We start from the raw sequence: 12525 nt of genomic DNA on the forward strand, positions 1-12525 counted from the left end.
TCAGTATCCGGGAAAATTTTTTTTTGAATTTTTTTAAAATTGACTAATATGAGGTTATTTAACCGGTCCTCAAAGCGTATGAAGATTAAAGCCTTCGGAGAAATTCCCTGTATTCAACCTTAAAATCACACATTCCCATCACATCAATCATATTACAGGGGAACTGTGCGGGTTTTTTTCTTATATTGCTTAGTTCGAGGATAATCGACTGGTCTCCAAATTGAGTGACTTCGGTTTATATCTTTGAGAAATATGTTGGGCATCTAAGACCAACAGGAGATAACTGTGAGCACCACACGGGCTAGAACGCTGAGCTCCAACTTCTGTGGCGTTCATCGTTATCATCTGACGCTTAGCTGAGGTTACCGGCCGCGTGCAGTTAATGATTTCGAGAGGACAGTCTCAGTGAGGGGTAAGCTGACACTGACTCTTACTTAAATACTTAATACCAATAATACTCGAAATGACAAGGCGCGTTATTGGCGCCTTGGCGAGCCATGAATTTGGCTGTGGATTTGTGGTTAGTCGGAGACTGAAACATCTTATCTCCAGCTTTACTCCGGTGGATGAGAGGTTAGCCACAATCCGCATAAATGCCAAATTCTTCCACATCAGCTCATGCCCCGACGGAAGACGAATATGAGCAGACCAAGGATACTTTCTACGAGCGCCTAGAGATTGACTACGACCACTGCCTCGTCCAGGATATTAAAAACGTTCTGGAGGATTTTGTTGCGAAGATAGGGAAGGAAAATATCCTTGGTCCAACAGTTGAAAAATTTTGCCTCCACGAGATAATGTCCTATAATGGGTTGGGACTAATAAATTTCGCTGCGTCAAAAAACATGTTAGTTAGCAGCACCAGATTTTAAGATAAAAAAATTCAAAAAGGCGAAGTGATAATCCATTGCCCACACCATGGAAAATGCCGCGAAATCCGTCCTTGGGTATCAAAAGCCTTTCCGAAACAACCCATGGTACCATCAAGACGAAAATGCTATTGAAGTTAAGCTGGCAAAATATAGATGTTACTATCGATATTTTTTGGGCTGAAAAGTGATTGTAGAGATTTTTCTATCAGCAAATTTAAAAAAGTCGTCCAAAGTCATACTTTTGATACCTTACATCCCATTGAGTATCCAGGCTAAGTCGTCGATATAAAAATTTGTTTAAATTTGACGTTAAATTTGTTTAAATTTGAAGAAATTAATAAGGGGAATTTTTTTTCTGTTTTTTCCCCTTTAAAATATAGGTGACAGGAAATCAGCGATAGTATCGATATTTATTTAAACAATATCGAAAATATCGAATTTTGTGATTATCGATAGTTTGCTAGATCTATACTCAAGCTAAGAATGCGGCATACAGAGCAACCCTGCAATCAGTAGTAACGCGCCAGATAAATGAGAGGTATTGGGAGAAAAGGAGAGAGAAAAAACGTCTATTTCGCAGAAAGAAAAAGGAAATGGAAAATCATTAGTGTGAACAAATTGAGATGTACAGGAGTCAGAATAAAATCTGAAAATCTTATCAAAGAATGAAAATCTAGTAACTGATACAGATAATGTGCTTGGGATATGGGAAGAATATTTATCCCATCTGCCCGACGATGGCTACGAAGAGGATATAACAGAACCAATCCCTGATAATGGTAGAGAATGTTTACCTTCTAGTCAGAATGAGGTCTAAGTAGCAGTGACCCGACATAAAAACAAGAAGGCAGCAGGAGTCGATGGGTTGCCTGCTGAATTATTTATTTAAGATTGGAGGCGACACACTGATAAGGCGTATGCATCAGCTCCTCTGCGCGATCTGACTAGAAGAACGTAAACCCGACGACTGTAACCTCAGCACACTATGCCCCTTACACAAGAAAGGAGACAAGACGGAATGTGCCAACTAGGAATAAGTATGGTTACGAGGAGTAGGTACTTGTGAAAGCAGACGAGGACGTGCTTGAAGTGTTTGACAGAAAGATTCTTGCAAAATTTAAGGACCACGAACTATATGAGTTGTATGACGACATTAGCATGTAAAAAGGTTCCCCTATATTCTTTTCGTTATGTTAGCGGACAATATGTATACTGATTTGAATAGTCTACCTGTATTAAATGATGTCCCCCATAAAATTGTTTACCTATTCTCACTCTTGCCCATTGCCTTAAGCAAAATGTCTTTGTTCTGCTCATTTTAACTTTGGTTGTTTTATTTAATTTTTTTTTTAAATTACTTAATGAACGTTGGAATTAAATCCTGTGTCCATCTCCCGCATCTTTTTTGTATTGCAGCTATAAAAGCATTTTCATTAAAGAAATAAATTGCCATTTACATGTTTCCTTCCTTCCTTCGTTCCTCTGGGCGTTTTATATCCGTTCGGACACATTTTTATTTCCTTCCTTTGTCTTTTTTGGTGTGGTTTGTCAAGTGGTGTTTTTTTTTTTTTTGCAATTCATCCTCCTTTAGACAAACAGACCAAAAGAAAGCAAATGAAAATATTGCTTTAAAATTATTTTTTCTTCCTTTTAGTTTATCATTTAAAATAACTCATGGACATGGAAAATAAATAATTACTTTTACATTTCTATTATTATTTAAAGTTTCTGTAAGTTGTACTGAAATGAAAAGCATGATAGTATATGAGCATATAGAATTCTAAGAAATATTCTTGAAAAATTAATTAAACTCTCCTAGTGTACATCAATAAGAGATTGCGGAAAAGTCTTCTGGAATCCCAGTAAAGTTAATTCAGAATTTTTTTTTATGTTATTTTGGTAGTAGGATTGGGAAAGATTTTGTGAGATAGTACCAATAATTTTAAATCAATGTTATGTGTGAATACTTTAGGGACCTTTTGTTTGTCCTCAAAGTAACTTAACAATATTATATGGATTATGCAAAAAGTTTACACAAAATGACATAAACTTAGTTCAAGGGTATAGTTGTACTGTGCGTATCAAATTTCTGTTAAACCAGGACGCCAAATCGGGAGATATAGGTTTATATGGGAGCTATTTCAGGCTATAGACCGATTTGAACCATACTTGTCCCGATAGTTGAAAATGATAACAGAACACTGTATGCACATTCAGCCCGATCGGATAACAATTGCGAATTCCAGGGGCCCAAGATGTCAAACCATGAGTTCACTTTACATGGGAGCTATATGAGCCTATACATCGATGTAGACCAAACTTGGCGCTATTTTTGGAAGTCGTAACAGAACAATACTTGCAAAAATTGAAACTTCTGGAGGCTCAAGAAGTCAAATCAATGGAACACATTTTATGGCAGCTACATTCAAATTTAAACCAATGACCTACATCGAAAACAATCATAGTTGCAAATTTTTGAGCTAACAGCTTTAAGAGTTCGACCGCTATCCTTATTTCGGAAGAATGTCAAGGCATTAAGAAGATCCTATGTTGGAGGATATAAAAAATCCTAAATTGAATACGAATCGTCATTTTTTCTACCCTATTGAATGAGTTTAACTAAGATTGCGCATACTTTGTGGACACGTTGCCGAACCCCAAAGTTTTTCATCGTAGACTATGAAAATTTGGCATCTATGATTTTTGACAGAGGATCATCCTGGTTTGTCAACGAAAACATGAAGAGCATAGGTGCTTGAAATGATTATTTATTTAACCATATTGTATGAATTTTACTAAGATTGCGCATACTTTGAGGACATGTTGCCGATCACCTACATTTTTCTTCGTAGACTACTAGAATTTGGGATAGAAATTAGACGGAGGGTCCTCCTGGTTTGCAACTAAAACTTGAAGAGCATAGATGCCAGAAAAGCATGTATTTCCTCTAATAGTTGTTGCTGAAATCCTATAGTTTGGGGATATGTGACAGTTCCCTAAATCTAGTGGTTATAGCTATTTAGTAGTAGATATAGTGGTTATAGTTAAGGAATATGTGACAGGTCCCCAAAATCAGTGATTACGGATTAAGTAATCCCAAATTGAAAATTATTATCGCTATGTCATCTTTATTGTTTGAATTTTGGTAAGATATCGCTTACTTTGAGGACATTTTGTCGATCCTGAAATTTTTCATCGAAGATTGGTAGAAATTGGAGTCTATGTTTTTGACTAAGGATCATCGTGCTAATCTGTCAATGAAAGCTAATCGAGCACAGCTATAAGAGTCATGAATTTATTCTAATAATTGCTGCTAGAATTCTATAGTCCCCAAAATTAGTGATCAAAGATACAAAAAGGTCCTAAAATGAATACCAGTTAACATTTTTTCGTCCATATTGTTTATACTTGAATACTTGAAGAACCTATGTCAGAAAAAATAATTTATTTACTCTTATAATTATTGCTGAAATTATATAGTTCGGGGATATTTGACAGTTCCCTAAAATTAGTGATTATAAATATAAAATCCTGAATTGTAAAGTTCGGAAATATGTTATAGGTCCTCAAAATTAGTGATCACGGAAAATAAAACTAAACTGAAAAATTGTTATCGTTATATCATCTTTATTGTTTGATTTTTTCTAAGATATCGCTTACTTTGAGGACATTTTTTCCATCCTTAAGTTCTTCATCGTAGATTGGTAAAAATTGAAATCTATGGTTTTGGTCAAGGATCATCGTCCTATTCTGTCAATTAAATCTCATTGAGCACAGTTATGAGAAAGTCATGAATTTAATCTCATAATTAATCTGTTAAAATTCTATAGTCCCAAAAATTAGAGATCACAGATACAAAAAGGTCCTAAATTGAATACGAATTAAAATTTTCTCATCCATATTGTTCGAATTTAACTAAGATTGCGCTTACTTTGAGGAAATGTTGCAGATTCCCAAAATTTGTCATCGTAGACTGATCAAATGTGGGATCTATGATTTTTGACGGAGGATCGTCCTTGTTTGTCAACGAAAACAAGAATAGGATTGTTACTAGAAAAAGTCGTTAAATTACTCAAATAATTGTTGCTAAGTTTGTATAGCTTGGGAATATACGATAGGTCCCCAAAATAGGAGATCATGGATAAATTAATACTAAATAGAAAACTTTTTATCGTTATATCATACTAATAATTGTTGCTGAAATTATATGTTTCTGACAGAGGATCATCGTCCTAATCTGTTAATGAAAGATTATTAAATTACCAAGTTTGGGGACCTGTCAAAAACATGAAATTTCAAAACATGCTAGAAGGAATCCGTAGCGGTTTCTTAGTTCCTACAGGAAAAAAATCAGATTTTTAATATAAAATTTAAATTACTTAAATAGCTTGGTGTTATTCCTCTTTTTCTGCTGGTAGTTTGAAGACCGGGCCCTTAAATATTCAAAATATACATAAACTGTATCTCCAAGGCATATTTTTCGTATGATTAACTTTGGTCTTTATAAAGTCGTGCTTGGCGTTAAAATATTTTCTTTTGGTTGTTCACGATGCAGGTATATTCTGTTTACCTTCTCTTTCAAAATCCTTCTATTTTGTATTTGTTTTTTGTGTACACAGCAGTGTTAATTACCCGTCTCAAAAAATAAAAGAATTAAAGCCTGTATTGAGAATATTAACATGGACTTTAAGACATGCAGCCATTCAAAGTTTCTCTATAAAAAAACTTTAAGTTTTCGAATACTTATAGGACATTTACCGTGAATCAAACAGACACTTGCTGTCTATTATGTCTTTTTTTAAAACGTTACCTTTTGTGTGCTGTACTCGGCATAGATAAATCGTATTTATAGAAAAATGCTTTCATCCAAAATAGAAGCTCCCTAAATGTATGCTACACATTCTTAGTTTCCCTATTTATTTTCTTTATAAAAACACATTTCACCTTAAATCGTTATTTCTGGGACATTACTCAACACATATATAAAATAAATCTTGGCTTCTTCAAACATTAATGTGTTGAAGTGTCTTGTTGAGCATGTTTTAATATAGACGTGTTTGAATATAGAAAATCTATCTTAAATTTAATATCAATCACATACTTCTACATCTTCTAAAGCTTCTTCAGTCTAACAAACCGAAGGACGGACAAAGACATTTATTTTCAACAAAAGGCATGATAGATAAATTTCAACACATTGACACACATACTTGCTATAAATACATGGCCATATATATCTACTAGTATGTGTGTATGTATGCACATGTTTGTATAAAATATCGTTGAATTCTTTCAAATGCTTTGACCCGTTTTATCAGGATATTGCCAAGGCAAAAAGGAATTGAATTCCATATACACAAAAAATCGTAGTCTTGGTAAGATGGGGTGAATGCTTAAATATCGGTGGAGGTTGTCTACAACAAATTGTGTGTGTGTGTGTGTTTTTTTTGTACAAAAAAAAAAAACAAATCCAAAACTGATTGAATTGAAGCGAAGAGAAAACATTAAAAAGATTTCACTTAATAACGTGCTGCTGCTCTTGCTTCTTCTGTGCATTGATATAAGTGGGAAGCCAGTAGACTTACCACCCTACATTCGTTGCAATGAAACTATTGCAATGTTTTTTTTTCAGTTTCACGTCTAAAATTGATGTTTGCTGTGATTGATATTGTCTTTTGGGTTTGTTAAGAGTGGTGTCCTTGTCTTTGTGTGAGTGCGGGCGCCTGTGTTTCTATATTGGTGTTCACATAACACGTTCTGGCTTTCTCGTTTAAAGATTGAAATCGAGTGAGACTATGTGCTCGTGTGTATGTGTTTGATGAGAACAAATAGTTTCATTTCCCTTCTAATTCTGGCTATACACAGTGGGTGACATAAGTCTAGGTACGACCCAAATGTGCATAGTTACCTCAGGAATCCTTAATATAAAGTCCAGTTTTCTTTATTAGAGACACAATTGTATGAGCAAACTGCATGCTTATTATTTCTTATAATGATACAGTGGAATATATTTAGCAACATTTTGAGTCATACGTAGTATTTTGTCACCTACTGTTTATATAAACCAATCAAAAGAACCATTCTATTTCTCAAAATGCTGACCAAATTTTTGCAGGGAGTGGAAGAGCAGGTTGCAATGAATCAGGCCATTTATTTTGCTAGAAAATGTTAGTTAATCAAGAGCACGTTTTGAAAAAGGCGTTTACATTGGACTTAGATATCCTCCGTTTCGTGTTTTTCCCCAATGGCTAGTGAAAATGTTGGCCAGTGCCGTTCTTTCAATGTTAAACAGTAATGGACATATTAAGGAAAAAACCAAAAATTCCCCAATTCCTTTAGAGAAAGAATATTTACGAATATTTCCTAATCGAAAACAAGTAGACTCTACTATCAAGTTCCCAAAGTATGAGATCTGGCAATAAATGATAATATTGACGAAAATATTGTACATTTGCAAGTCCTATGTAAAGTTAGAGTCTTAATTTCATAAGATCATGGTATGATACATTAAGTCCTCAAAGCACGGGCGGCACTCTTTCCGATCTTGGTGAATGACTTTTTTAGGGACATGGCATACATTTGAGGACTTGTTAAATGTAGTTAAAAAATGCGATCTAGAAATAAACAAATACAAATGAAGATATTGTGCATTTGTAACTATTTTCTGAAGATAGAGTCCAAATTTTATTGTTTTTAATCGTCGGAGTCCTTAAAGTACGTGTAGCGTTGTATGTGAATTTGGTAAATGTTTATTTTGGGGACATGGTATACTTTTGAGGACTTTTTAAATATCCCCAAACAATGTGATCTAGTAATAAAATATAATACAGGTAAAGATATTGAACATTTGTAAGTATTTTCTGAAGAAAGAGTACTTATGTTAATGTTTTTAATCGTCGGAGTCCTCCAAGTAAGGGTACCGTTGTTTGTGAACTTGGTAAATGTCTATTTTGGGGACATGGTATACATTTGGGGACTTGCTAAATGTCCACAAAAAATGTGATAGAGTAATAAAAGATAATACAGATGAACATATTGTACATTTGTAAGTATTATCTGAAGAAAATTCAATGTTTTAAGCGTCGGAGTCCTCAAAGTACGGATAGCGTTGTTTGTGAACTTGGTAAATGACTATTTTAGGGACATGGTCAACATTTGTGGACTTGTTAAATGTTCACAAACAATGTGATCTAGTAATAAAAGATAATGCAGGTGAAGATATTAGACATTTGTAAGTATTTTCTGAAGATAGCGTCCTATTTTTTTAGTTTTTAATCGTCGGAGTCATCAGTGTAGGGGTAGCGTTGTTTGTAAACTTGGTAAATGTCTATTTTGGGGACATGGTTTACATTTGGGGATCTGGGAATAAAAGATAATAGAGGAAAATATTTTGTCAATTTCTAAGACTTTTTTTATAAATAGGATATAAAATCAGTGTTTTATAAAGATTGGAATATGATAGCAACCCAACATTAACAATAATATTTACACGTTCGAAACTTTTAAAACATTTTTTATTTTATGATGATATTAAATTTTCAAGAATTTTTTGCATATGAGGTCGAAGAACATTTAATTTTACAATTTTTGTTTGGTTCTCTTTCGAGACGAGCTTAATGATTCAATTTTGTTCTCACAATTTTGTTTCCCATCTCACTGACATTGACTAAAATAATAGCTACACTGTTGGCTAAGCTTGGAATCGTTGTTCCTTAAGCGGTGGTTGTGTGGGTGGTTGGTTGGTTATTGGCAAACTATTTTAATTTAATTTAAAGTTATTTAGTTAGGACAAACGACATGCTTTGAAAAACGAATGTACTGCAGAACAAAGATTAGGAAAATTTATGACTGTTTGTGGTAGCTATGCTCAAGTTAGCATTCGTTGGCAGTAACATTGGCACACTCTTTAAGAATTTAGGTCATCTGTTTCTATTCATGGAAAATTGCCATATTAAGAGAAGTCTTTTTTTGAATGTGGCAATGGTTTTGCAAAAAAAAAGTTGTGTTCGAGTAAAATTTTATTCGTATTTTGAAATTCCCAATGAGGACCCTGAAAATAATTTCCACTTCAAATTAGGATACAAAATTTCTATTATTCCAAGTGATTCAGAAAATTCCATTTCGTTCCGCTATCGATGTCAAATTTTTCAAAAAAAAAACTCCCACAATGTTTTCTTTACATAACAAATGTTTCAATTCCATATTGTTTCTTGACAAGTACAATATTTTCCTTATATTCTGTGTATTTTATACATTTCAATGCTTACCAACTTTAAATATTCGCTGCAATTCTATACTCACATAACTTTTTTCATTTGGATATGGACATGTTTCAATACCATATCGTTCCTTGGAAATTATTTTCATTATATGTATAGGTATAGTTTGAAAAAATATGTTTCACTTAATCTAAGAATTCCACAGATATAAGCATGCATTAGCGGTGCTATTTACAAATGTTTTTATTATTATTTTTTTTAAATTAATTTTGTTTAAACAAATTGTAACAACATTTAAAGCCACGGCAATTACTTATTACTTTTGTAGATTTCTGTGCCAATACAATTACAAATTACAGATTTAATGCTAAGACACCATGAACGAAAACATAAAGGCCAAAGAAAACCGAAAAAAGGACTTAGGTGTGTGTGTGTGTGTTTGTTACTGAGTTGGGGGAAGGTGGTGTAAGGCTCAAAGGACTTCTTGAGATTACAAGTGTCTTCGATTTGGCAACAGCATAGTAACCATAGACTGTGGTGGCAGTTGTGTGAGTGGTTAAGTGTTGTGGGAGCAAGAAGAACAGATAAATGTAACTTAAAAGCGAGAAAATGTAACAATGGCTAACTAAAGCTAATGGAATGAAAAATTCATAAAGCAAATTATGGACTAATTCGTTTAAGGCAGCTTGAGCTAATAAAAAAAGGGACTTCAAAAATTGATTCAGCTAGGATTGGACAAATAAATTGAATTAAAAAGAAATTATGGAGGAAAAATTTTTCTGTTACTATACAAAGAGATTTGGTTTTTCTTTGGGGGGAGAGTATAAATTATCTTTTCTTGCTTGCAGTTAGAGAGAACTAATGTTTAATAATAATCATAATAATAACAATGGCAAAATTAGGTTACGAAAAAATATAGGCAAAAAAGTAATATTTGCGATTTAGAAAAGAAGATCATAATAATAATAATAAAAAGTAAATACAAATGTGAAACTAACTTTGATGCTAAATTTTCGCGTTTGAATTTTGACCCTTTGATCTATCCAGCTCGCACGTCGACCACTTAACGATGGCTTTAAATTTGTTAATTTTTTTTACGACAAAAAATTAAACAAATTTTGGTATTTGGTTTTCATTTCGTTTCATTTAGTCAGAGAAGTAGTTGTTGTGTTTAATTTTATATATGATTTTTTTTTTGGTTTGAATGTGTAGAAGAAGAAAAAATATTTTTAATTTTTTTTTAATATAAAAAATATTTTGAAACAATTTAAGTAGTATAAGAGTATGGTTGGTAAAATTTGTTTGGTTTAAGTATTTGTCTTAATCATTATTTAATTAAAAAAATATATATGTTATTACTTAAAACAATTCAGAACAAAAAAAATGTTTTTTTTTTTATTAGCAGTTAAGGACAGAAATTGTTTGTCATTTTGTAGAAAAGTGTTAGGAAAGAGATAGAGACAGAGAGAGATAGAAAAATTTTACAGAAACAAAGAGATAGAGTAACATAGAGCGGTAGGACAAGGGAGTTCGTATATTAAGTATTTAGAATTTGGGCATCATTTTTGAAAAGTAGGTTTCTCCTTTCAGTATTGGTTATTTTTGGAAAGAATAGCAATTTTACCAGAAGTATTGTAAGACCAATTAGCCAGGGAAGAGCTAGGCCCAACTCGGAAACGTATTGAAAACTTTTTAAACAAAATTCTAAATAAATTTTTTTTTTGCATTTTTAAAATAAAAAAATATTTTTAAACAAATTTTGTGTTTTGCTTTGTCATTTTTGTAAACTATAAAATATTCTGTCTACAAATACATTTGAAAAAGGATAACAATTATTAACAATGAACATTAACTACTTGAAACCAAAAAGCATAGTTTTTCGTTTTCTTTTTCGTCTCTTTTTTTTTTGGGTGTATAAAAAGCTTCATTATTTTTGTTTTGTTGTTTGATTTTTGTTAAAAATAATTTTTGCTTATCAAACATACAAACATATACACACGCAATCCAAACTATTTTAAAGGTGAAATTTATTTGCAAATTTTTTATTGTTTTGAATTGAGAAAACAATGAGAGATGTGAGTTTGATATTGAATAGATTAATGATGGTTGCACTTGTGAAAGAAGTATGGTAAATAGAAGTATCTAAAATTGCATAAGAAATATTAAAAAAAAAAAATAAAGCCCAAAAATATCTATTCTTATCTACTCTTAACACAAAACGTTTAAAGTTATTTTACTTAATTCCTATTCGTTCCTCTTATGCAAACATAAATTTATATTCGAAATACTTTTAAGAAGCTTTGTTTGCCGTTTTGTAAGTTTTTAAGCAATATTTTCATAGTGTTTCACAAAATTCCATTTCGTTCCCCTTGTATAATATCATTGTTTTTACAGATTGTTATCTTTATGAAAAATTAAATTTTCAAATTGTTTCACTTAATTCCATTTCGTTCCTTCCTTTAAAAATTTTTATTGCATCCAATATATATCCAAAAGAGATACGCATTTTGTTCAGTATAAAATAATATTTTTTTTTGTGTTTCACACAATTTCACTTTGTTCCGTTTATGTCATATCATTGTTCTTAGAGATCTTATTATTTGTGATATTTAATAGCTGCAATTGTGTTATAAATAATAAAATTTTTGTTCCTCCCGCCAAGATATTATATTAAATCCAAAATATTTCTAAGAAGATTCGCTTACGATTTTGTCAAGGTTATATTAAAATTTTTAAATTGTTTCATTAAAAATTTATTTCGTTCTTCCCTTAAAAACGTTTTGTTATATCCCATATACATACGCATTACTAAAAAGATTCATCTACCATTTTGTTTCGGTTTGGCTAGTATTTTTTGCTGTTTCACTAAATTCCATTTCGTTCCTCCCACCAAAACGTGATGTTATATCCAACATTTTTCTAATTTACTCGGTTTTTCCTATTGTATTTACGCAATTTGACTTGGTTCCACTTTGTTCTTCTTATATATTGTAGAATTATTTGTATAGATTCTGTTCATTATAATCAAAACAAAATTTATCAATTTGCTTAACTAAATTTTATTTTGGTACTTTCACCAAATCGTTACACTGCATCCAATATATTTCAAACAAGTAAAAACGTATCAAGTTCGGCCGTGCCGAACTTTTTGGATATTTTCAATATCAAAATTTATATAAACAGTGCTATATCCGTATTAATATCCAAATATAGTCAGATCTTATTCATATTTGATTCAGGTGCCGAGATATCGGGTAATAAATGCTGTTATAGGCTTAAGACCTTACATCGCCAGATCGGTCTATATGGCAGCTTTATCCTAATATAGTCCGATCTAGACCATTTTTGGTTCGGATAGCGAAGGGCCTGAGTTTTAGCAAAATCGGAGAATAAATGCGCCTTTCATGGTCTTTACATATTTATCACACTTGATT

General features: G+C 32.1%; 1 protein-coding gene across 9 annotated transcripts in view; it reads right to left on the reverse strand.

Moving 5' to 3' along the window:
* Window positions 1-12525, reverse strand: part of LOC106081378 (sodium/potassium/calcium exchanger Nckx30C) — a 351807-nt gene that overhangs the window by 45993 nt on the left and 293289 nt on the right. For 6 of the 9 annotated variants that reach the window (XM_059365276.1, XM_059365280.1, XM_059365278.1 and 3 more), the window contains exon 6: window positions 10090-10164. The exons of the other annotated variants lie outside the window; for them this stretch is intronic. In XM_059365276.1, coding sequence (XP_059221259.1) covers window positions 10090-10164 — 75 coding nt within the window. The remainder of the gene's footprint in view (window positions 1-10089; window positions 10165-12525) is intronic. 9 annotated transcript variants of the gene reach the window in all.

This window comes from Stomoxys calcitrans, chromosome 3, assembly GCF_963082655.1.
Source record: "Stomoxys calcitrans chromosome 3, idStoCalc2.1, whole genome shotgun sequence".
Taxonomy (NCBI): domain Eukaryota; kingdom Metazoa; phylum Arthropoda; class Insecta; order Diptera; family Muscidae; genus Stomoxys; species Stomoxys calcitrans.